General features: G+C 37.1%; 1 protein-coding gene across 1 annotated transcript in view; it reads left to right on the forward strand.

Annotated features, from left to right (window-relative positions):
- The window catches only part of LOC122790603, a 225,588-nt gene that overhangs the window by 111,536 nt on the left and 86,660 nt on the right, over positions 1–27,392 (forward strand). Inside the window, exon 5 of the mRNA XM_044058130.1 lies at positions 5,089–5,266. Coding sequence (XP_043914065.1) covers positions 5,089–5,266 — 178 coding nt within the window. The remainder of the gene's footprint in view (positions 1–5,088; positions 5,267–27,392) is intronic.

A 27,392-nucleotide genomic window follows, 5' to 3' on the forward strand; every position in this document is an offset into this window, starting at 1 on the left:
ACCTCTGTGGACATTCCAATCGTTGGATATGCCTAGTTAGGTACATACCAAAGGGGGCACTGTAGTCAATGATGGGTCTGATGAATGCTGAATACAGTGGAACAATGAATTCCTTGGACTTGGATGCCATACCTTTGTTTATAGGCTGTGCAATATAGAATGATTTCCTCGCCACTGTAGACACATGATGATCAAAGGGTAGATTACTATCTGTGTGTGTTCCTAAGTCCTTGACTACTGGGTCAACTCTAAGGGGTGTGTTCTCAATATGATAGTTACCAGGGATGGATGACCTCCCATAGGATACTATTATGCATTTCTTGGCATTTAGTTTTAGTACATGGCTCTGACACCAGTTGTTTGTCTGTGTCAGCCCCTCCTGGAGATTTTGTGTCAGTGTGAAATTCAGTAATGGCTCCTAATTTGGAATCGTCTGCAAATTTAGTCAGTCGGAGACCACTGACATTGGCCTTGACTTCTGAGAAGTAAATGCCAAAAAGGAGCACTCTAATGACTGCTTCCTGAGGGGACTCCACTTATGACTGCTCTCTTTGTAGAGGTGACTCCCCAATTCTAACTTCCTGGGTCCTGTCTGTGAGCCAGCTGGCTATCCACCAGGTGATAACATACAGGTTTGTACCACACCTCATGAGTTTGTCAACAATGCCTGAGTGGGGTATTGTGTCAAATGCCTTGGCCAGGTCAAGATAGGCAGTGCGAACGATTTTGCCCTTATCCATTGCTTTGATGACCTTCTCAAAGAAGTCCACCAGCTTGAGTAGACATGATCTGCCCCTGACAAAAAACAAACTGAGTTGGGTTCAGTGTATGTAGGTTTACTATATCTCTATCGATCATCTCCATGATAATTATTTCCATGGCTTTATAAATAAGACTAGTGAGACCAATGGGTCTGTAGTTTCCAGGGTCTGTAGATGGCCCACCTTTGTGCAGAGGGGGGACTGTTGCCTTTCTCTATTCATGAGGCATGAAAACTGTTTGGAGGCTACAATTAAATAGTAATTCCAGTGGCCCTGATAGGTCATGTTTCATGCTGTTTAGAAGGCATCCTGGGATATTGTCTGAGCCCTTTGATGCAGTGCTCTTGGTCTTAGAGAAAGTATTAAGGACCTGTTTCCTAGTGAAAGTAGGGGGAGTTATATTTGATGATATTTCCTGGGGGAAGGTTGAGGAGGAGAGAGGAATAAAGTTGGAGTTGAATTTATCAGCCAGGAGGTTTGCTGTATCTTCCAGTTCAGTATAGGTGAGACACAATGAGCTCTGCACAAAATTGTGTATTGCCTTTGAGGTTGCAGACATGAGTAAAGAATGCTTTGTGGTTGTCCTTGGTCTGGGAGGTCAGACTTACCTAAAATTTGGCTTTGGTAAACTATTTGTTCTCCGAGTTGTTGGTTTAGTTTGATGAAAGTGCTTTTATCCTGCTGGGTGCTGCACCTCCTAATTTTGCAATGATTTTTTTCCTCGTGTTATATGGATGACTAATTTTGTGATTCTACCATGGTGGCTTGTTTTTGAGTTAGTTCTGTACTTCTTCCTGGTGGGTACAGCCGCCTCTATGCAGCTATTAGCATGCTTGCAAAGGGTTTCTGTGAACAGTTCTGTATAGGCAGAAGTGTTCTCAGGGTTTATGGGGGCTTGACATTTTGCCAGGTTCTCACTTAATAGCAGGAGGTTAGCCTTAGAATAGTTCCTGAATATTCCAGGTTTAGCTGGGGGGGGGGGGTGTCCAGGTTTTATTTTTACTTCAAAGGACACCATTTTGTGGTCTGACATTACCAGGGAAGGAATTACAGTAGGGGGGTGCAGCAGTCTCCCATATTAGCGAGGACCAGATCTAATATGGTTACACCCCTGGTTGGTGTATTGACTATCTGGTCCATGGAGTTTGTGTTTACAAAATTCAGGAATTTCTGTGCCTGTGCATTTGGTGCCATATAGGATTCCCAGTTAATAGTGGGGTAATTGAAGTCACCCATGAATATGGTATTGGGTTGGATGGTTAGTGTTTCTAATAAGTTTGAATACATGGTATGGGTTTCCTGGGTCATAGAGGGGGACCTATAGCTTGCAAGGAAGTGGTATTGGATTTTGTCAATTGTGATTTGAACATGTAGCAGCTCAGCTGGATTGTCCTGTTTGACCAGCCTTGAAGTATATTTATTTTTGATATAAATAGAGACACCTGCACCTTTAGTCCCTGCCTATGAAGTAGCTGACCTAAATGTGTGGAAGGCACTACAACTTTGCACTGTTGGTGTGCTCGCTGTGGCTTTAAACCACGTCTGAATGAACGCAGAGACATCAGCATTCTCTAGGGTAAAGAGAGCTTCTAGGGAGTGGAGTTTTTTTGTTTAGACTCAAAGCATTGAGCAGTATACCTTTTTCATAATCTTTTACTCTATCAGGGCCTTGGCTTCACCGATGGCTTTTTGGAAAGGATTGAATTCTAGAAGTACCAACTTCTTGATCCTCTCTCTCTATATATATGTGTATATATATATATATATATATATATATATATATATATATATATATATATATATATATATATATATATATATATATTTATTTATTTGGCATTTGTTTACTGGGAAAGTCTGACTGGGTCATGAGGTACCCATTTTCAGAGGAGGCCCAGGGAGAAAAGCTCCAAATACATATGGTAAATTCAAACATAAAATTTGAAAAACTACACATTAGTTTGTCAAAATACAAATTTAACAGACATAATAAAGTCATAGTGTTAAAGTATAAATTAGATGGAAAGCCTGAAAATAGGAGGATTCAGCATTATTTATATAACAGATGACTATCATAATGATTATTAATATTCTTGAGTCATGAAATATGATAACAGATTATATTGGTGAAGGCGAAGGATAGTACTAGTAGAGAAGCATAGGCTGTGATAGAGGGAACAGTAGGAATAGATGTGGAAAATGTATGAGTGTAACCTCTGCGGAGTATGTGTAGAGGAAGAGAGGGTAGATTAAGTTAGCAGTGGGGATAAAGAGAGTAGCGGTAGAAAAAGTTGTAAGAGTACCTCAGCCTGGGCTGATACAGGTGCAAATCCAAGCTTTGTTGAAATATTTTTTATAGAGATTTTGAAGGAGTGCAGGTTAGTAGCAGTTTTGATAGTTAAAGGAAGGCAGTTCTGCAGAATTGCCACAGAGCAGGAATAAAGGCTTAAGCCTGGAGTTTTGTTAGGTTTATAAGTTGTGAGGAGCGGTTTGTCTTCAGATCTGAGATGTTTATTTGAGATATAAAAGTTGATTAATGGACTAAGAGCAGGACAAGCTAGTGGGTTGTGGATGATTTTGTATACCGCAGTAAGTTGTACATATTGGAGATAGAGTGGGAGTTCAAGCCATGTTAGGGAATGTAGGGCATTACAGTGATGAGTTAGAGGGGTTGTATTTGTGGCAAATTTGGCAATTCTGTTATAGCAGGTTTCTAATTTTTTTCTTAGGGAGGTCTATAAGTTAGTTAGAATTCGGGCCCTATATAACAGTAAGGGGAAGAGGTAGGTTTAGGTTAGGGTAATTTTGGTAGCTGTTATCAGGAAGTTTTTATTATTGCATAGCATGCCTAGTTTTTGGTGTTTTTTTAATGCAGTTTTGTATGTGTAGTTCAAACCTGAGATTATTTTCAGTTGTGAGACCTAGTAGTTTGGTATACTGAACCAATTTAATTTCAGTATTGTTGGCCAAAAATGTGAGCATACTTGCGCGAAAGTGCTATTCACTGAAGCAGCACTTTCGCGTAAGTATGCTTGTTGTTCCAGTCATACTATGGTGCGGGAAGGAAAATTCCCTTTTTCCCACTTTAGTGCAATCTCGGAGTGAGAATATTAAAGTAGGGGGTGTGTGGGGGGTGCAGGGGAGCTTAATCCCCTGCATTCAAGTAGATTTTGTGTTTTTTTTAACATACTTTAACAAAAGCACTTTTTCGATGAAAGCACTTTCGTTAAAGTGTGTTTGGTGGTAATGGATTCGGGCTTTTGAACTTCCGTTTAAATGCCCTAGATCCATATATATATATATATATATATATATATATATATATATATATATATATATATATATATATATATATACATATATATAGACAAACACACAGACTCACACATTTACTGGGCCCTACAAGCTTGATTCCTTCTGTAGGTCCAGATTAAACTTTGCTAAGACCATTCTCCAGGGACTCCTGGACCCTTCCCCTTCCACCTCCCAAATGTAGCTTGAGAATGTAGCAGGATAAGTAGAATGTGTGTGTAGTACCAAGGACCATCATTTATGTGAAGCAATGTTAGTGGAGTAAAATAGAAATGTTAAGAGAACTGCATAAATAAATCAAACTGCAATACACAGGAAAGACCGTAGTCACTAAACTCATGTTAGTTTCTTTAGGCTTATACATTTAGTAGAGCAATACTTTTCTTTCCATTTTTAGAGTGATAAATCACTACAATTTCCTCACATTTTAGATTTCTTTAAATCTGCATGTTACAAAATGATGGCTTATGCCATATTCATTTAATGAACAGAAGTTATTAATAATTGAGTATAAGCTTTCCCGCTTTATTCTGTGTTCTGTAACTTTAAGGATGTACTACACAGGTGGAAACACTGCATTTTCTCATGCTCTGTTTTATCAAACATCTAAAGTCTAATATATTTAATTGAAGAGTTGTAATGTAGATGTTTTATTTCATTGGCCATGAGACTGTTAGCATTTGCATTTAATTTTGTCTTTAATGTCAGGTCACTCACAGTAAACTGAAGAGGTGAGATTTTTGTTTTAATATTTTCCCATTTCTCCACATTTGTGTACCCTCAGAGTCAGTATACTTAGAGATTGGGTGTGTGGGGAGTAGAGTATACCCAACTGCAATAACATTTATGAGAGTTTTTATATGCAACTTTTATATTTGTATTTTGCATGTCTGACACATCAGATATGATGTTTTGAAACTCAATGTAGTGGGTGTCAGTGTTCCAAGTTTCACTGAGATTGTGGCTTATTATTCTAATGCAGTACCTAAGTAAGTGGAATTATTTTTGTCTGTAGAGCTTACGAGGAAGATATTACAGATGTGACTGACCACATTGCTCCTAGTACAAGTCCACTGGCTACCAATTCTATAACCGTTACAGCAGAGTTCCCTCCTTCTCAACAGAAAGAAAATGTCTGTCCAGATGCAAACCATGATGCTCTACCAGGAAACACAATTCTGGAAACCACCTTGGTAATACATATATGGTTACAAATAAAATACTTAATATTCTGAGTGTTGTGATGGAGCTATTATTACTCTGGAGAGTTGATGGATTAAGCTGAAATAGGGCAAATTATTGCTACTCTGAAGCATGATCCTTCCTTCATGCTTTGGGTCAGCTATAATCTCCAGTCTCATGGTTCCTTTCAGAATGGGTCCAAGAGCATACACTTGCAATAGTTCCTTATTGTTGATAGTACTTTGACAAACTTAAACAAAAAGGACAAGTTGGGAGTGCAGTATCAGTTTTCACTAAATGTGATACTCAAACATGTGAACGGTTTCTATTCTTTGATACAGTCATGTATCTGTTTGTATCTAGGTGTTTGCTTGCATATTTGGGCCAGATAGTAGGTTTTAGCATAAGAAAATGTTGACTTTATGGGAGAGACTGAAACTTTTCTTTCATTCATTCTATAAACAATACTTACAATTCCTACACTTTGGGTTTCTGAACCTGTTACTCCAGGTGGGGAAGGAGTAATACTACAGAAAACCCCAAAGCTGCTTCTTATCTTAGCAGAAGCTAATGATGAAGATGAAGCTGAAATCAGCTTTTTCCCAGAAATTATCCATCTGACTTTACTTTATCTTTCTTATGCTAGTCTTTGCTTTACTTATACCCATTTCATTTTTATTCTCTCTCTACTTCTCTTACCAATTTACTAGGTTCTCTGAAAATTTCTGTATGCTGCAGGTAAGACTGCTGTAGGACCAGTCCTGTCCACCCAATAATCTGCTGTCCAGACTGTACCCCCACCTCAGAAATGCTTGCATCTACCACTTTAATACAACTGCATAACTCATGGAGAAACCATCAGGTGGCTGTGCTCTAAAGAAATCAATGATACTTTGTGAAAAAAGAAAACAGTCACTGTCACAACACATGTACTTAAAGTTACAATGCATTTTTAATAACTCCCAAATGGCAGTTAACATTACAGCTTTCACACCTCTCAGCTGTCCAGATTTCCGCAAAATACACAGTTTTTTACCTCATACTTTTGGTCCATTTCTCATAAAATTTGTGGTTTTCTGGCAAATGACGGAGGACTGAAGTCACAAATTGAAATACATTTCAGTTTCAGACTTCGTATCTTTCAGAAAATGCATATGAACACAGTGTTATTCTAGCAAGTTTCTTAAATTTATAAGGGCAATATTTAAAATCTGTCCCTATTTTTGGGCCATTGTCTCATTATTTTAGGCTTTGCCCACATTTTGTGCTGTTAAAAGGTATGCTTCTCACAAAACAACACAAATGACTACCAAACTGGCAAAGCATTATGAGTATTTACAGTCTTAAAGTTACAATCTACAACATCAATTCATATATATATATATATATATATATATATATATATATATATATATATATATATACTTAAAGCTTTATATACTATCACACGCACATTTATTTCCTCACTTACTAGTGAGCAACTCAAAAATTTATATTTTAAAGTTTGTCATAGGATATTACTTGGAAAAGGAACAGAACATGTTCACAAATTAAAACAAGAGCAAAATACCACATTTATATCTGAATTTTTGCCTCCTTAGGCACATGGATTTGTCATGAAATAAAATCTGAAAATTTTATTGCAGAATGAATAGATCTGATTAAATCTACAATGCTGTGTGTAGTTTATCAGATGTAATAGATATATGTAATGCACTTTTGTAAAGGAAACTGAACTTTTTGGAATAGCCAGGGAAGAAGACATAACTCCTAATGTTAAATGTAATAGAAGTTTTATTGATTAGACTGTCCACTTTACATACTGTCATTTATTTTTCTAAAATACGATATGGAAGATTTACTTCCCTGACTACAGAAATGGAGTTTTGGCAATAAAAGGAAGCTGTCCTGACTAAGCAGAACACTGAAGACAGATAATGGCTGGCTAACATAAGTTGGGATTTTTAAATGTTTGCTGTATTTGGTCATTGAGTTTTTACCCTTATTATTGTTAACACAAGCTTCAAAGGCTGGGTTAAGGCATTAAGTGATTTTACTATAACAAAAGTGATCTTACCGCATACATTATACATACATCATTGCCATTCTGCAATGGTTCATTTGTATTCCTTTACCTTTTTAAGTACTGCAGTTTTACAGTGCAGTGTCATTACTCAGTCTGTGGTTCATTAGTTCATTTGATATCAGTTTTTCATAGCTACAGCATAAGCAGACAAGAGTACAAGAATAGCTGTGGTTTGATTTTTATTAGTAATTAAAAGTATATTGTAAGGCATGAGGCAAAGCAAAGTGCTTTCACACTTGAAATGTATCAATATTCCATTGACAAAGCACACACACTAGAGAGTGTTATTTTGAAGTTAGAGTCTGCAGTGAAACTAGTCATTTTTGCATCATACTGAGGAATATCATGACAGATAATAAATTAGCTCTCTGAATCTACTGTTTGCACGCCCTAATTACTATTGTTACATTTTAAAGAGTACAGCAATGATTATCAAAAGTCATGTAATACTGAAAGTAAATGAGTGAGAACTCCGCAGAGGACAAATATGCATCAAGGTAAATCTCATATAAGAAGCAGTCATTATGTTGTAATTAATGTCTGCAAGGTGCATGATAGCATTAAAGTCTTCAGTCAAGTAATAAAAATATTATTTATAAACAGATATATTTCCTTCAGCCCTTTTTAAACAGAACACAAGCGTAATATATTGCATTCTGGTAATCTTACATAGTATAATTGGGGTTTTAAGTCATTCACCAGGGAAAGACATAATTGTCTTTATGTTATAGATTTCCTCACCTTGTTGCTTATGCTGATTTGTCTCTGACCTGAGATTTTAATTGTTTACTTTGATCAGATATACTTAGTTTAATTCTTGCTATTCATTGACTTACACTTCAAGTTTGTGAACAAAATGGGCATTGCTATGCCTAATGTATCATCAATCAGAAGTGTATAACTTAATAAATAAATAAAATATTTAAAATGGAGCAGGAAGAAAAAGTTTAAGCGTAGCAAGCGTGACCAGTTTACCCCTTCAAAAATCATGAATCATAGTAATGTGTAACCATAAAACAATCTTGGCTCTGAACCTTGTAAAGGATAGCTTAAAGGTGAACAGTTTTCAAAACCACTGGTGACTGTTTTAAGATTACTAATGCACTTAAATGAAAACCCATCCAACCTATAACAAAATCCCTTTCAGGAAAATCCTAATATTCCAATGTGACATAATCTAAAGAAGCGACTCTGAAAACCCTAAGATTTATAAAACACTGAGCTTTTAAAGATTTATAAAACACCGAGCTTTTAAAGATTTATAAAACACCGAGCTTTTAAAGATTTATAAAACACCGAGCTTTTAAAGATTTATAAAACACAGAGCTTTTAAAGATTTATAAAACACTGAGCTTTTAAAGATTTATAAAACACTGAGCTTTTAAAGATTTATAAAACACTGAGCTTTTAAAGATTTATAAAACACTGAGCTTTTAAAGAGTTATAAAACACTGAGCTTTTAAAGAGTTATAAAACACTGAGCTTTTAAAGATTTATAAAACACTGAGCTTTTAAAGATTTATAAAACACTGAGCTTTTAAAGAGTTGAAGTGGCTGACAGCTTCTCTCCACTCTAGTCTATGAATAATCTCAGACCAGGCCAGTTTGTCTTTGGGAAACCATTGCTTCAATACAACCAAATCCTGCACAATATCTGCTAACAATCTTCATTTAGGAATACTACCTAGATTATTTACCCCCAGAGGAGCTACAAGTATCCTAGGCAATGCCTAATACAATCTGTACCTTATCAAACCTGAGAAACAATTGATTCCAACACATTACTCTAAAATCACACCAACTCACTTTCCATTTATATTGATCAAGTCCTAAAAATAAACCACCAGGCCTCACTGTCACCTACTTTGCTCTTGAATACACAAAAAAAACTGTCCCAGGGACAATTTTATCCAGCTAATGTAGGACCTGCCATCTACAACCAAGTCTGAAGACCTACCTATCAAAAAAGAATGAGCCAAAAATCTGTTGACAAAAAACCCTAGTAATCCAAAGTCCTCCTCAAAATAAAAAAAAATGACTTGCTGAAACTGGCCTATCATCTAAAACTGTTGGAGAACAAATTAGTCCCTTCATCTTTACACACCAGCTGGTCACAAAATACTTTGAATTCCTTTTTAACACAATTTGTTGTCCTTGCCCCTGGTAAACCTAAGCCTTATACAGCCACACCAAAACTGCTGAATCTGTAATACACACAATTCAAACATAAATTACCTGACAGCTCACCAACCCAAAAAACACTTTCTTACAAAAAGAGATAACACTGCCCATAAGATACATATGATAATGCAGACATCAGAAAACTTTTCAGCAACTCACATAAAAAATGCTTGCCCCATAGCAGGCTCTCGACTTTATAACAATATCTACTACTTAGTAATATTGCTTAACCCTACAGACTTTGCTGCCATATTGATAGCAGCCAAGTGGATCCTCACTGCTTTCACCAAAATCCCACCTTTGAACCAAATATCTGCCAACCAGTTTAAAGGACCGTACTGTCTCATGGCGAGCAAGCTGTTCCATAAATGAAGTAAAAAATAATCAGAGATACAAGCTCTACTCATCTTCCATTTTCAGGAATGCTTCACCAACCAACCTGTTACAGCCTGCCAATATTGCATGCCTCCTTGGGAAATGATACTGGTTGCTTGTCCTCCTCTAGAACCAATGACAGAAACCTGTGAAACTGAAACTGGGACAAACTGTCAGTTATAGCATTCAGCCTACCTGGTGCATGCTTAGAAGAAAAAGTAAAGTTAACCGTCAAGCTCTGCAAAACTTCCTCAAAACTACTTCCACCAAATTATACTTAGTCCTCTTCTTCAGTAATACAAGTGATGCAGCTAAATTATTGGAATGAAATTCAATCTGGTTTCTCAGCTCCTTCTGCTACACTACTGGGGCAACCCATATGGGCATTGAATCCAAAAAGGCAACGACCTTCATCCATTGCCCCAGCCACTCATCAGGCCATTTGATAGCAAACTCCCATTAAAGTAGGTTGCTTTACCCATTCTCCCCAGCTGCATCTGTATAAAGGGGCCTCCTATTGAAATGTTGGCACTCGTAATGCCAAGTGCTGACACAATGTAAAAAAAAGACCGAAAATGCAGGAGAAGATTAAATATTGAATATCACTGCTTTCCCTCTCACACTTGCCAAACTGATATATGTATATATACCAGATCCACTTTTAAATCCCGAAATACCAAAATCTCGAGTTTTGAGATACCGAACTCAAAACATCAAGATTTCGGTATCTCGAAATTTAAAAGTAGACCAAAAAAAAAAAAAAACCTAAAATAATGTCTTTGCAGGGGGGCAAGCCTCCCTGCACCCCCCATCCCCCCTACTTAAAAATACCAACTCCGAGAAAGCGCTACAGTGAAGAGAACAGTAAGTGCAACAGGTGCATTATTGTTCTCTTCACTGCAGCGTGATCTCGGAGTTGGTAAATTTAAGTAGGGGGGTGTGGGGGTGCAGGGGGCTTTCCCACCTGCAAACACATTATTTTAGCTGTGGGGTTTTTTTTTTTTTTGGTCCACTTTTACATTTCGAGATACTGAAATCTCGATGTTTTGAGTTCAGTATTTCAAAACTCGAGAATTTGGTATTTCGGGATTTAAATGTGGACGCATATATGTGCTCCATCTCAAAGATCACCATACCTCAAAGAAAATAGAGCTTTCTGAGAAATGTCTAATTGAGACTTTTGTACAAGTCTATTCGTTCTGCTATTCAGTTTCCATATTATGAGACTTACTGAAGTGGGTCCCAACATTTCAAATAGTTACTGCATTAAGCTGCAATTTATAGGCTGATACTCATTCCTCCTACCAAAAGGACATCTCATTAACATGGTCCAAAAAGATGCCCCAAATAGAAAGGTCCTGATTCACAATAATGGTTATTACACTATGATGCTTCCTTCTACCACCATTCAAATTAGCCACAGATCTGCTGAATATCCTATTCAATCTTATTGCCCTACATGTAAAATTTAACAAACTTAACAGTGCCATAACTACCTTAATTCTTGTCTCCTTCTACTGAAAAATATCTATTCTTGCTATCTCTCAACCTATTCAGCCTTTCAATGGGTAGCAGGCAGAGGCATCACTGTCTCATTCACCCCATGTTCCAGTCCTTGATTAGCATACCCTTTGAAGTGCACACCCCTTCACTTCACAAAAAAAAAAAAAGCTCACTCAGAAGCTCATGGCCCCTCCCTACCAGCTCTTCAATGGAATACCAAAAAAAAAAAACCCAAAAAAGACTAAATGCTCTAATAGACTGATTACAGGAGACTGAAGCTCACACCCCTTCTACCTGCAACACAAAAAAGTTGCTTTACTGGAATTTATAAAATGCTGGTACAGAAAGAATGCAGGAATTGCACTCAGATTCTACCCTCTGACAGGTTGCACCCAGGGCATGTGCCCCCTTCACCCCACCCTTACTATGATACTGGCAGGGGGGAACAAATCTTGCTCATCATCTACTTTTAGGTCTAAGAAATTAAAAACCTTGGTTGGGCACCTCAACCTCTCTAATGGTACCCCAACCTTCTGACACAAGTCAATAAATGGCTACATTCCTTCCCCTGCAGCTTCTATGCTTCTGTGCCTTACAAAAATCATCCAGATAGTGGAAATCCGTCTGCCATGAGGCCCATCTTTGCTAAAGTCAATTTAAAGCCATGCTAAATTTGTCAAAAGTAGCACACACTGCTGCACATTCCATTGGCATTTATTTAATTGTATTTATTTTTCCTTTACTGACTGGGTTAGTCCCACTAGGCTAGTATCGTCTTTTCAGGGGAGACCCAATATGGTATTTATACTACTAGGGGAAATTTGGCCAGGGCATTGGGGGCTTCCCCTACATATAGCTCTGAAGATAATGAGCAAGCATGCATGTCCCATTCCTAGTACAGTGGTGGCTGGGAGGATGGTGCCTGAAAAAAAAAAAGGTGGTAGAAGGCATGGAGGTGAACATCAGTACTGGGGAGAGTACCAGTAACATTGTGGAGGATTCTGATGTTGTTTTCCTTATTTGCTGAAACTGAAAAAGAGGAGATGATAGATGAGTCTTGTCTTATTACAATCCTCCAGTTGGGAGGTCTTTGAGATGATATATTGAAAGTGATGCTGATGCAGAGTGAGCCAGAAAATGAAGGAGACTCTTCTTGGGGTGACATCACATATAAAATACCAAAAGACAAAGCAGAATCTATCCTGAAAAATGATGGCAAAAAGGAGAGAATGTCTTGCACTGAAAAGTGGAACAAGTCACCAAGGGAGTAACTGAAAAAAAAGAAAACAGAAGAGAACATGATGTGGACGTATGTGATACGGATGTAAAATAAAGAAAAAAATGGGTGGGTATAAAGTCAGGGACAATTTAATTATTTCTTTGGGTGTTGAAGCCCAAGAGGTAAGCGCTTTTATTCTTATAAACAAAGAGACATTTTGTGACATTATATTGGAGACTGTTTTTACAATGGAAAATTTCCTTGGGGAATATGAAAAAAGAACTGTAAATCTTGGCACTTGTATGTAATAAAAACATTTAACAGGGAAACAAAAAAAGAAGAGTCAGGTGGAATTTTGAACAAAAGTAGAAAGAGATACTTGAAAAGGCCATTTGAAATCTTTATGCAAAGAAGTATTGGACATTGCAAAGGTTTATGACAAAAGGGGTTTATGGACTTGTGGATGGAAATGTAATGTTGTACTACAGATAGAAAAGGACAAAATTATACATATTTCAACTAAGAAAAATGTTGAGGGGAAATAAGGGTGTATTAAAATACTGGGGACAACCTGATGCATTTTTTGTAGTGAAATTATTGTGAAAATTATGTAACGAAATTTTTTTCTAAGATATAATAAAGTAGATACGATAAACGTGGACATAAAAAAGTAGTAAAGAATATGTCAAAAGAATAGATAAAAAATATTTTTATGTTTTACCGATTATATGGAATGAAAGGATAAATGGAATTATGTTCAATGGAAAATGTATTTGGCAGTGATATTGAGTAAAATCAGAGGGTGGTTATGGAAAATGGAGTGGGGTCTAATAAGGACAGAAACTTGACATGACAAAGTATGAATGTATACAAAGTAAGAGAAGGGAACTGGAGCTCAGTAATTTTGTAGATATGTCACCATTTTGTAAATGTCTTTTCTGTATAAATAAAGGACATCTACTTTTTTCAATAGGTGCCAAGGGATCTTTTTATATCCATCTGAGCTATCAACAACTCAGGCAAATGTGGCCTTGGTTTAATGGGTCATCTGAAGGTGAACACATTCAGAAGTGCAGCACCCCCCCATTCTGCACTATAATGTCAGAAATCAATCCACCTGGTGTGGAATAGAACCCACAGCCTTCTGCTCAAAAGGGGAGTCTGCTACCTGTTGCATCACCGACACTGCTAAATAGACATTGCTTTGCAGAGTGAAAGCTAACACCCCAAAAAAACATGCCCAACCAGGGCCAGCCCACTTTCTGCATAGGCAAGAATCAAAATGCAGCTTTGATATCTAATTTAACTAACCAGGGATCTCAAACTCTTGATGAGCCTAATAGCATAATCCAAAGATGCATAATGCACTTTCACATCTCTCACTCTTGTCCTTATGGTCATTCACTGACCAGCCTTCTGGGAAGGACAGGTGATGGATTATACTAAATTCTCTACATGCCTCTTGGGCACCAAATCCACTGGAAAGATTCAAAAGACTTGAAAGGATATTATGTCATATAGCCCTAAAACCCTACCTACCTTCCATCCGTATCAGTTAGACTCTGCACTAATCTCTCTCTATTCCTCACAAACTTTAAATGTATGTCCAAATGACCTACTCACCCCACCTTGGGTCTAATGGGAAATCCAAATGCAAAACCCCAAATTACCTCACGAGCTGCATCCCTATCATGATAATCCTCCAATCATTTTTTCAATATTGCCACCTTAATGGAGGAATGTGATGGCCAGTCTTCTGGCCATTCCCCAAAAAGGCATGAAACCCCTTGCCCTTTGAAAATGACCTCTTCCTTTAACACTATCTTCTCCTACCTCCACCCGCCTACCACTATCCTCGAGCATAGATAACATATGACTACCTGCCCCTTCTTTGGCCAGCACTTCATGGTACAGAGGTTTGCATATAGCATTGATCAGTTATGAGCAAGGTACACCATCTACATCAAAATCCCAGCATGCTCCACTCCTATGCCCATTCTTACTAATGGGACCTTACCTAGACAGCCAAACTATCCAGCAGAGTGTCAACATGTCTGGTCTTCCATCACAGGTATCTATCCACTGCTTTAAACTTTCCAGAAATACTGGCTGCACTGCTGAAAACATTGTCAAAACTTAGCCTCTGCACTTTCTGTGTAGTTAAAAGATACATTATTAAAGGGAAATCTTGTGTGGTATCCTTCTCAAGAATAACCACCATCATATATACAAAACGTAACACCCAGTTATCCGAGGTTCTACCTTGAACCTGCCTGGTCTTTTGCCCATAGTGCTTCAGCCTCTGTGATCTGCTGGGTCCTATCTATGTCAGTCAAGTTGAACACATCCACAAATTCTCCATTGCATGTCTTCTCCTTCACAGACATGGATATATGTGGGGGTCACAAAGACACCAGTCCTACATGTAAAAAAAAAAAATAAAAAAACTTCTCAGCCAATCAGCTGGTAACCACTCCCCCTGCTCCTCTTGACATGAACCTGTTAACTCATTGGCACAAAACACACCACCAATGATTGACAGCAGTCCTAGCCTGCCCATAACAGCCAGGGTGTCCTGGTCCTCCTCTGTTGCCTCCCTGCCAATCTCCTGCCTTGGTCCCTGATCCTGTACCTGCACTCCTGCCCATAACAGCACCTTTAACTCCAGTTTATTTCCCAGCTCAGCTGCTGCACACAACCTGAAACAGATTCCTCATCTGCAACATTTAGCTACCACTTTGTCTTCAAAAAGGTTAAACATTTCCTTCTGTCTGTTGGGACTCTAGTATCACTGCTGCCCTGGCACCATCATTCTTCCTAATTGTTGCTGCCCTTTTTCAGTGTTTCATCACTAGGTTGCTGTGTGGGGATCCTAGGCTTCCTTTGGCCTCTCCCTTCAGGTGCTGTGCTAGCTTTACCAATTGTCTGAGATGTTGCAGCTACCTCTGGTAACAAGGCATTTGGCTGAGGAAAAATCCCAGCCCAACACTCCTTCAGTGCCTTGATTTCCACCACTCTGTGATAAAAACAAAAAATATCAATAGTCACCATCTTTCTTTTCACACTACTCCCAACCTTACCTAGCTCTGTTACACCTAAAACACTTTCACTCTAATGCCCCAGGCCTCACTGTTAACCTGCCTCCTACTAAGGGATGGCTCACAACCAGAGGCCACATTCCCAGCTGAATGGGAGTCGGACCACAACTTAGGGGGTCATGTGTTGTGGCTCACAGCATACTATACAGAGTACAAAACATGTTTTCACAATATAGCTACACCTCAAATTGGCACATTTTACATGGATGAAGGTGGCAGGAATTGACAAGTGTGCCGCTTGCTGCTTGGGGAAGCAATAATGTGACATCTGATTAAAAAAAAAAACTTCTGGCTACTTCTCTATTTTGAGGCACCAGTCCAGTTATCCTGCAGAAATTAATGAGTCTGCAGATAACTGAACCATTCATGAACCATAGCAACCTCTCTGCACCCCTACCATTCTGTCGGTATGCATTCATTTGTTCATATAGAAGTTGTACGATTTGCCAAAGTGCAAAAGTACAACCTCCAGATCTCCGAAATCACGAAAAAAAAGGTGTGACTTTCAAATGAGCGAATGCACATTGGCATTCGCTCATTTGAAGTCAGCATTTTGGGTGCAGATTGCACTATAGTGGGGATCGGGAAATTAATCCTTTCTCTCACTGTACTGCGATCTCGGAGTTAAGATAGGGGTGTGTGGGGGGCACAAGGGGGTGAGGGGGGCTTGCCCCCCTGCATAACGCTGTATATAACTTTTTCGATTTCGAAAATGGTTGAATCTTGTTGTCGAGATTACCGTTTTTGAAATCTTGGTATGTTCAGAGTGTTGTGATTCGACATTTAAAGTTGCACAACCATACGACTGCTGAAATGAGTTTCAGACAAATGAATGTATACCCATTCTGTCACCTTGGATCCCTGTGTGGCAAGATTATCCTCTGAATGACTAACCTTCTGCCATGGAGAGTGGACTTTCAATCAGCTCTTCATATTTCCCCCTCTCCCACTAGTTTCTCTTCGAAGCCACTCCTACTCATGCAGCTGTCAGCATTCTCCTTCTCTCTGTCTTTTATTCAATATATTTTTTAAACAGAGACTCACTGGAAAGGGTGTTAGTGGTCATTCAAACTCTACCAGCTTATTGGTTGCTAATAATCCAGAAAAGGTCCGCCCCTCAAAACCCTTTTCCTGGTCAACTAAACAAGGCAGTCAAGACTGATAGAAGCATTCTTGAAATATGCTCTGGAAAAAAAAACTCAGGCCAAAACATTCCTAACAGAGCACCCCCCAAAAGTCATGCCAAAACATACCTAACAGATCACTGTCACCTGGAATGGTTGGTGCTCAGCTCTAACAGTTCTAGCATGCTTCTCAGTGCCCCTGTGAGACCAAGACCACTCCCCTCAAGAAATTCTATAAGAATTGTTTGTATCAAGTTGATCTGAGGTGGGCTACCAGCTACAACTTTGAACTGAGCTACCAGATGACTAGAGGCTTCCGAGTTTCCAAATAAACATAAGTTGCCTGTTTTTTTTTGGCTTATTTATACTATTTGCTGCACTTTTTATTGCCTGCTGTCTATTTTTATACTGTATTTATATACCATATACTAAACCACACTACTGTACTGCAATTGTCTGCATTACTGTGGCTGTTAAATCTAATTTTATTGCTATTTTCCCTGTTTACAAAGCTTTTTTGCTATTTTCACTGTTAAGTATTTACTGGCATTATTCACTGGTTTAAAGCTATCTGTTCTGGTTGTTCTGGTTTTCCTGCCAAGTAGTGTTTAAATAACTGATCTGTTAGCTGTTTAAAACATTTTTATAGCCGCCTTGCTGTTTTTTTCTGTAGTTTTAAATGCTTTTTTTAGTGCCTCACTGCTATTTTTCTGCTGTGTTAAACATTCTGTAGTATTTCCTGCTGAAACTAGGGTAGCTAGTAGGTGTAGCATAGTCCAGATACAGGCTTGCTGCATCTGGGTGTGTTTGTAGTGGTTGTTTTGAGCTAATATTGCAGGCCACCTTGAATTGGAAGGAGTCTGACTTTGAGAGGATTGTGCCGATTGGACCCTGTCTGGTAAGTTAAGGTCAGTCTAGGACTTGGAATAAGCATCCTCATTGGTCCTTTTGAATCTTTTAAAAGTTTTTATCTTCTGGTATTTAGGCCCTGTATTTGAGCAGGTTTCTGCTTGTTTGCACATTGCGCAGCATGTACACCAAACCCAGACACTTAAATTCAACAATTTTTCCCTTAGATACACCTATAGAACACTAGTATAGCCCTCATCCTTAGTGCTATCCTAGTCAAAGAAATACTGCTATAAGCTGTAACCTATTAAACCACCTGCAAAATAAATAAATAAATAAATAAATAAATAAACAACCCCCCCCACAGGCAGAAATATCCAGCCACTGAGCTCCTCCATGATTTTGAAAAGCCACTCCTAGTGACAGCAGTCTTCAACCTAGCATTATGGACAGTTGGACTACCCTTGTATATTCTGCCAACCTTGTTGACTTGGGTCTCTTGAGGCAGTGTAGCAATTGCCTCATGTACACAAACAACCCTTTACTAAAAACTCACTCTAGTACAGAATACGAGAGATGTATCTATACCAAGAATCTTGCACTCAAAACAGTGACATGAAAGAGGTTGTCAACTCACCCACCACTACACATGCACATAGTACCACTTATCATACAAATAGTATGCATCAAATACAAAAATCTATGTAAGTGGAGGTTCTCTCAGAAAACTTATCAAAACACCAGAGACCTCCAAAACACAAGACTGCAACAACTAACACAGTCCCCACAGCACCCATGACACATAGCAACACCAGTGTCTCACCCACCAAGCCCGTAAGGTATAACACTCAAAAACTAAGTTTTCTTGTCATTGGAGTCTCAGTAGTGAGACACATGGATGTCACACTCACCAGGTTTGAAAAGGAGAAAGTCATGGTCAGCTGCCTGTCCAGTGCCAGGATTCATCAGATCATGCATGCATTCAGGTCTCGCATAAACAAGCACCATTAGGATTCCATCATACTTCATGTTGGTGTGAATGACCTGATATGTACCTCACTGGACTATATGAAGAGAGACATGGTTGAGCTGTCTGAGTATGTTTTCCAGGCAGGTATGTCCCTAGCCTTGAGCAACATACTACCCTCACCTAGAATGATGCCGGAGTATAAACAAAAAATATTAATTTCAATAACTGGCTTAGTTTTTGGTGTCAAAGTGGATCCAGTTCCTGTCAGCCTGGGAAGCCATGGTTGGCCAACCTCGCTGCTTTGGCAGAGATGGTTTGCACCTGGCACCTCTAGATTTTCAGCTGCTGGCAAAGGCTCTTGCCTCACCCATAGTGCCTTTTTTAGGTAAGGTCTCAAAAACATTACTGATGTGAAATTAGCCAGTCAGAGCAAAACAAGGGTCATCCTGCTAAATGCTAGGAGCTTAAACCAAAAACTGCACTCCCTGGAAGCACTTCAATCACTAGAAGATATAGATGCCTGTGCAGTCACAGAAACCTGGTTCAAGGACTCAGAGTACCCCAGCCTTGCAAGGCTACAATGCCTTCCACACCCTTAGACTGCAAACTGAACATGGGAAAACCAAAGGAGGCAGTGTTTCTATCTATATTAGAGATAAAGTCACCTCCTCTCTCATTAGACTGGACAATTCCATGGAGTTACTCCATGTCCATGTTACAGTGGGTAAGACCCCCATTGATATTAATACCAGTTATAGATCCCCCTCCATGGGTCACAACGTCTATGCAACCTACCTGACCAAACCGGAGACAATCCAAATTTTAGTGAGCACCCTGGTTATGGGGGATTTCAATTGTGCCACCATCAACTGGGAAACCTACTTTAGCCCCAATTCACTAGCTTAAAAGTTCCTTGACTTTGTTAATTCTAATGCCCTGGAACAAAATTGTTCATACCCCAAGAAGAATGAACATTCTAGATATGGTGCTCATTAACATGTCAAACAGATGCACTGCTGCAACTGTTGGACCCTCATTAGTTAAATCTGACCACAACAGTCGGGTCTATATTAGATCAGTGAACACTTAAACAAGCGAACGCTGATTGATCAACCTTATTTTAGCGAATGTTCAAAACATCGAAGCAACAGAAACCTGAATTTTTTCCTAGGGAAAGAATTTGGCTGTCCATTTCTGTTGCTTCGGTATTTTCAGTGCTGTGGTGGAAAGTTACGGGTCAGATTCAGGTAAGTGTGCGATTGTGTGGATGTGAGTGTTAGGGTGGGTTAGGTGAGTTAGGGTTAGGGCTTGGGTTAGGTATGTGTGCGATTGTGTGGATGTGAGGGTTAGTGCGGGTTTAGGTGAGTTAGGGTTAGGGAGCGGGTGAGGTGAGTGTGCGATAGTGACGGACCTTAGGGTTAGAGTTTGGTTTAAGGTAAATGGATAGTTAGTCGTGTATGCATAGTTTAGTGTAGGGTTAGGTGTCAGATTTTAGGTGTATGTGTGTGGATTTCTGTTTGTTTGGTGTGCTTGTGTTGTGTGTATGTGTTTTGTATCAGTGATTTTTTTCCCTAGGAAACAAATCGCTGATCTGACAGTTCGAGATTGTAAGCTTTTGCTTAGATAAGGTCGATCAATCAACGTTCGCTTTTTTAAGCGTTTACTGATCTAATATAGACCCCAACAGTCACCTTCGAGCTGACATTAATGCCAGAAATGACAAAGGGTGAAATCAGACTAAAAAACTTCACTAAGGCAAACTATACCCTCCTAGGCAAAAGTATAAATGCATTCCAAGCCCCACCCCAAGCTGGATGTAGTAACTACTCCAAAGCTTACACTAAAGCCCTGTGCAATCACTTGCATAAGTGTATAAGCTCGGCTGTACCAGAAAGACTCAATGCTAGAGCCCCAAGTAAAAACAAGCTGCCATGGTGGACATCCGGCATTAAGAAACTTTACAATAAATGCAAAAAGATGCTGTCCAAGAAAACAAAGACAAGGCCCCAACAATAGAAAAGTACCCTCCTCAGCCTTGACAGACAAATAAGATAACTTGTCAAATCCTCTAAGGACTCCTTTGAAAGAAACTTAGCAAGTAAAGCCAAGGATAACCATAAGGCCTTTTACAGTTATGTAAGCAGCCTAAAAGGTAGGACGCAGGCATGTACAGAACTAGTGACCAATGGTATCACACACACTGACTCCACAGTGATAGCAAACCTACTAATGGATAGGTTTGTTGAAAATTTCACTCCCTTATCCCCTCCAAACTTATCACAAACCTTTCCCAAACATCCTCCCCACCCTACATGTCTGAAGGGCAGGTCCTCAAATCCTTGTCCAGGCAAAAAACACAGCCTCTATGGAACCAGATGACATCCCAGGCTGTCTTCTAAACAGGCTAAAACATGAACAAACACAAATACCAACCCTTTCTGGTAAAGAAGTCCCAGTAAAGAAAACCAAAAAGATGAATCCAGCAAGACAGAGGGACTCCAAAATGGCCAGTTTCAGTAAAAAAACTTTTTTATGAGCTGAAAAGTTGCCTGGTTTTAAAAAAACTTTTATTGTCGACACCACAAGGGCTTTCACAGACTAAGCTGCTTCTTCAGGTAATGTCTATCAAACTAAAAAAACTCAATTTAAATACCACATACCGTCTCCCTTCATTAATCATGTGACATCAAGGCACTCAAATTATTTAAACAAACAGTCTCATAAAAGCATATGCATAACACCCAAGTACAAAAATCATAATACATTCATAAAAATGCATATGTAACAAATATATATCTAAAAACATAAATCTAAAAACATAAAAATACTATAATACAAAGGCAAAAAACATTCAATGTCTTAGGTTCCTAGATTTCAGCTTAGTTTTATAGGGACCACATCATTGAGTTAATGCCCACTATCACCTCTCAGTCTAATGATCCACTTAGACTCAAGCTGCTCAGTGCTATTCCTTTTTTTTTACTCAAATAGTTTTTATTTTGATGAAATAACACAATAATTTAATACATTCATAACATTCAATATCTATTTACAATATTTACATTCAAACTGACATAAAGGATTTAGATAATAACATGTAGATAAATAATAACTTAATATATAAATTATGGTCGTTAGGAAGAATTTGGTTCCATCTGTAAGGTATCAATCAAATTCAAAAATTTCCTGCATGGACTATTAACTAATGGCTTAGGAAAAGTTCTTGGCTCTCTAGTTCTTTTCTCCATTAGTATACATTTCTTCAGTGAAGATAGGAATTCCTCCATTGTGGGTGCTACATTACAGTTCCATCTTCTGGTTATACATTTTCTGGCTATTGCTAACATGGTCCATAACAAATATAGGTCATCTTTCTTCATATGATTACTATTAACTACATTCAATAAAATTAAAGACTTTGTCAAAACGAATATATCTGTATAAATAGCTTGAAAAAATGTGTTAATCTCGTTCTAATAAGGTTTAATATTAGTACAGTCATAAAAAATATGAGACCAGTCAGCATTCATAGCCAGGTGACATCTCCAACATAACTTGTTGTTTGAAGGGTTAATTTTTGAAAGTTTCTCAGGTGTCAAAAAGAATGTGTAGAAATTTCCAATGAAATATCCTCCAGAATTGTGAATAGGAAGTTAGTTTAACTGAAAATAAAAAGTTTGTTAGATATGATAGTTCACTCTTAATACTGATATTATTATACAGGATTTCAAAAATCCAGTTTATAATTTTTGGTACGGTTTTGAAGGATCAGTTGTGTACAGTTCTACATAGATCCTTAGTGTATGCTGTGACACTCTGAAGAACTGAGCTAGGCTGTAAGTTGACAATATACTTTGGGTGTTAAAAGCTTGTTGGTTTTCTATACATTGCAGCCAACAAAATAAGTTACTATTGTCCCATGATCCAAAAATCTCTCTATGTGTTTTATCAGGGAAATCTCTTGTAATAGTAAATGGTAATAAAAATCTAATCCAGAGTTTTATATCTAAGTTTGTGTTGATGAATTTCCTAAAAACATCAAAATATGGTTTATTAATGTTAGTTTAGTTAATTTTGTTGTACTATACTGTAAGTTTATACTTAAATAGTGCCATATCTTGTTATCTTTGTCAGTTACTAAAGCATTTTTTGATAAATAATTTTCATTCATTAATATTATGAAGTATAACTATTTCCAGTTGGAAGAATATCTAGGATTTATCCAATTCATCACTATTTTAATTATAGATGCCTTTATACAAGTATCAATCTCTGGGAATTTTAACCCCCCCTTTGTTCCCATTTTCTGATATGATGAGAATATGCCACTCTATTTCTTTTAGGGTACCATAGGAATTTCATCAGAACTGAAGTAATTTCTTTAAGAGTTTTCTTTCCTGGTGAAAGTATAAGAGCCTGTGCTATATATAATATTTTAGGTAACAAAACCATTTGCATCAGTTGTAACCTATCATCAAATGTTATAAACATATTATTCCATTTGCTTATCAATGTCTTGATTAAGTCTATGGTTCTGGCATAGTTAAGCTGTAAGGTTTCCCCTATATTTTTACCTAGGACTATTCCTAAATAGTACTTGTTTTCCAATAATATGATTTTGATTTGTTGAAGGAGAGTCCTCAGATTTTTTGGAGCATTTGTTATTACTATATTCAGTTCACCTAACACTTCCTTAGAGTTGGGTAAGGTAAGTAGAACATCATCAGCAAACACCATTATTTTGGAATTATATTGGTCATATATATTTATACCTCTTATCTTTGGGTTGTTATGTATTAAGATGGTAAGTATTTCTAAGGCTAGAGCAAATAGGATAGGGGACATAGGACTTCCTTGTCTAGTACCTCTAGTGATTTGGATTGCTTTGGATGTAAAGGTACCTATTTTGACATAGGCTAGATTATTTTCATAGATTTTCTTTATCAGTGTTATAAAATAGGGGGGGTCAAATAACTGTAGAACTTTAATTAAATAATCCCAATTTAAGGAGTCAAAGGCCTTTTAGATATCTAGACCTATTATCAATGCTTCATGATTTTCTCTATTGAGATAATCTATTAGTGTTAATACTCTTTTAATATTATTCTGTGTATGCCTGTTATGTATGAAACCAGTTTGGTCTTCATTAATTATTTTAGATATGGGTATTTTAATCATTATTCAACAAAGAAATTGGTCTATATGAGTTACAATGATTAGGGTCTTTATTGTATTTGAATATAGGGGAAATTAGAGAATATCTCCAAGAAGGAGGGTGTTTTGTTAATGTCTGAACTTCAAGAAAGGTTTTATGTAGGAGAGAGATTATAGAAGGGAACAGTCTATAAATTTCAATAATTAAGCCATCTTTTCCAGGTGCTTTATTAAACTTACTCCCTTTAATCCCGTCTATAATTTCCTTCTGAGATATAGGTTTTTGTAAATGTAGCTTAAATCCCTCAGAAATTCTTATGTTGGGAACTATATTCTCTAATCTCATACATTAATTTGTACTTGTTTTATCTTTATGATGTTCTGCATAATGATAATTAAAAGCCTCCAGAATGTCACCTATGTCCGAGACTTTTTTTTTCCTCCTTCATGAAAGATACTATCAATATTATTAATTTTTGAATGCATCTTAGCTTTCATAGATAGGTTATGAAGATGCTTAGGAGGGGTAGCATAAGAATTTAATTTCAGTCTTTCCATAGCTAAATTAGTTTTATGCAATAATATTTCATTGTATTTCTTATTTGCTTCATCTATTTTCTTCTTATTATCTGTAGCAATTAAGTTCTTAATAGATTTAAGAGATAATATTTGATCTTGGAGTTGCTATAATTCTGAAAACCATTCTTTAATTTTATTTTTGTACCAGCTAATGGTTTTACCATACAGATAGGCCTTAAGAGAACCCCAAACCATAATTGTGTTTTCTTTAGGTTTGTAATTAATCTCTAAGAAGAGATGGAGTTCAGAAGTTATTCAGGATTTAAAGTCTTTAATTTTTTGTGATATATGAAGGAATCCTTGAAGTAATAACTAATTGCTTGAATTCCAAGTGAATCATTAATAAAAGGGAATTATGATCTGAAAAGGGACAAGGTTGTACTGAAATATTCAACATTTTAGAATAAAGGTCTTGTGAGATAAACATTTTATCTTTTCTAGTCTGGGTACCATGTCTACAGTCTTGATGTGAAAAGATTAAAGAATTTGGTCCCAAAGCATTAAAGGTGTCTTTTAGTTTAAACATTTCTGTCCATTTTTTTAACTGTTTGGCTGAGTACAATAGCCTAGGAGATTTCCTATTGGTATTTTCTGTAGTATCTGTGATACAATTGAAGTCACCTCCTAGAATAATATTACCTTTAGAAGTAGTTGCAATAAAGTCTAAGTGTTTCTTAGCTAGTCCAACCCCCATACCCGGGAACCAGTATAAATTAACCAGGGTCCAAATTCTATTGTTAAACTTAAGTATAACTAATGCCATGAGTCCATCATTATCTACATGTTTATACATAACTTGGGGATTTAAAAAAGTCTTTTTCCATAGAATTGTTACTCCTCTGGTCTTGTTTTTGTAAGAGGATTGAGCTAGTATTGTGTATTACTTAGGGTCCCATGTAAATGTGTCATTTATTTTAAAATGGGTCTCTTGGAGAAAAACTACTTGATCCTTGTTTAGTTTAAGATACCTTAGTAGGTTAGCTTTCTTATATGGGTTGTTTAAGACATTAGTATTTAAGGATATCAAAGTTAAATCCATATCAGAATTCTTTCAAGATAACAAATAATAAAGGTAATTGTATTATTAGAATCCTGTATACATAATACTCTTCCTGAATAGACAACAGAATCTCAATTGTTATATTTCTATTTATCTCAATCCAAATAACTTTTCCCATGAAAGATAAAAGTAAAACAATTACGTCAGGCATTTTAAAACTAGAAAAACAGTTATATAACAAAACATTGGCATGTTTAACTCTTATATAAACTTTAATACACCCTATACATGGAATGAGATGCATTCCTAGCCTAGAAAACAAAACTACATCTGCTAGACAACCTATCCCAACCATTAACCTTTGTTAGTTCGAGCCCATGAAAACAAAGTAAAAATGGAGAATATATTATAAATTAAGAAAAAGATAGCAGTGATAAAGAAGTAATCAGATATTGGTTCCACTTAGGTTTTAGAAATAATAGTTAGATATACTATAATTAAAACATTAACATTTCTACAGTAATTAATCACTAAGGAAACAAGAGACATATTAGAATATATATAATCTGAGTTTAGTGCTTAATAGTTTAACAAACATCAGCTTTATTAACAATCTGAGTAAATCTATCTCATCTATTAGAACTGAGTTCAGTATAATGTATATGTTGCTAGAGTTATGATTACCCAATATACCTAAGCACGTCATCCGAATTGGCTTTAATAAGAACCTCAAATGACAGAACAAAATCAAAGAATCATTTAGCATTTATATTTACTTGCCCCCTTTATAAATTCTTATTGTGACAATCTCCCACTAAAAACAAACATTACAAGAATTAGGTGATAGTACATAGTTGAGTGTGTATCATTCACAAATGATGTTAACAAAGATTCTTGACTTTAATTAACTCCTAAACTTATGGAATAGCAAATGTTTAAATGACTGACAAATAATCAATACTAATTAACTGGTGCCAGTTAATATGACAAAATAGTTTTTGTTTGTCTTTTGGCTTTTTCGCGGTAAGGGGTTGCCACAGCGGAACTCCTGTCCACTAATGATTGGCAGTAGATTTTTACGAAACGCTGAGGTGCCAGGTTGACGCCCAACCTTCAATGAAGTCACGCCCATTTACGCATGCATGTCTTTTGAATGCTAACCAATCGCGGGGAGGATATGCAGACTTCACACAGAAGGCACTCCTAAGCCAAGCTGAGAATCGAATGGGAGAACCTCTTGCTGTGAAGTACCAAAGCTACCGCTGTACCACCTTATTGTGGATAACAGGTATTGAAAGTGAATGACTCAAAGGCAGAATTAAGATAGAGTTAGGTGTAAATATCTACCATAATAATAGGGTAATAATGAAACTCATAACTTCTTTGTTGTGTTATCACAAGTCATGAACACTACTGAGTTCTTTCCCTTTCACAAAGAGCTAATATTCTAAAGAACTTGACTTTATAATAACTGAAAACATGACATCTGAAACATAAAATAATATCTAAGGTACAATATGAATTTCATCATATTAATGCATTGTAAATGTAGTTCAATCCAAATGATTCACATATATTGTCCAGGATTTAATATAGTATTCAAATGTCTTTACAGTTAATGCCATTAGCCGTAAGCATTTCCTACAAATATATAAGCCTATACTAAACACTTGCTAACTGCAAAGGGAAATTATTCATAAAGATCTATTTATAACAAATCTAGTATATTCACTAGAAATAGTGGCTATAATTAACTGTTTGCTAGAAAAAATAACATTTCTGTATATATCTGATCACAAAATATAGTCACTATTATAAAAAGGAACAGTATATATGATTGCAGACAGTGTAGCTCGTAATTCATATGAAAGAAGTCTACTATGCTATACTAACCAATCAGAGTCTTGACATCTACAATTAGACATGCACGTACACATTAGATGTAATGTAATCCAATCTGTTTGCAGATAATGTATAATGACACAAGCTAAATAAAAAA

The sequence above is a fragment of the Protopterus annectens genome, chromosome 16.part0, assembly GCF_019279795.1.
Source record: "Protopterus annectens isolate FY-2018-M chromosome 16.part0, PAN1.0, whole genome shotgun sequence".
NCBI classification, from domain to species: domain Eukaryota; kingdom Metazoa; phylum Chordata; order Ceratodontiformes; family Protopteridae; genus Protopterus; species Protopterus annectens.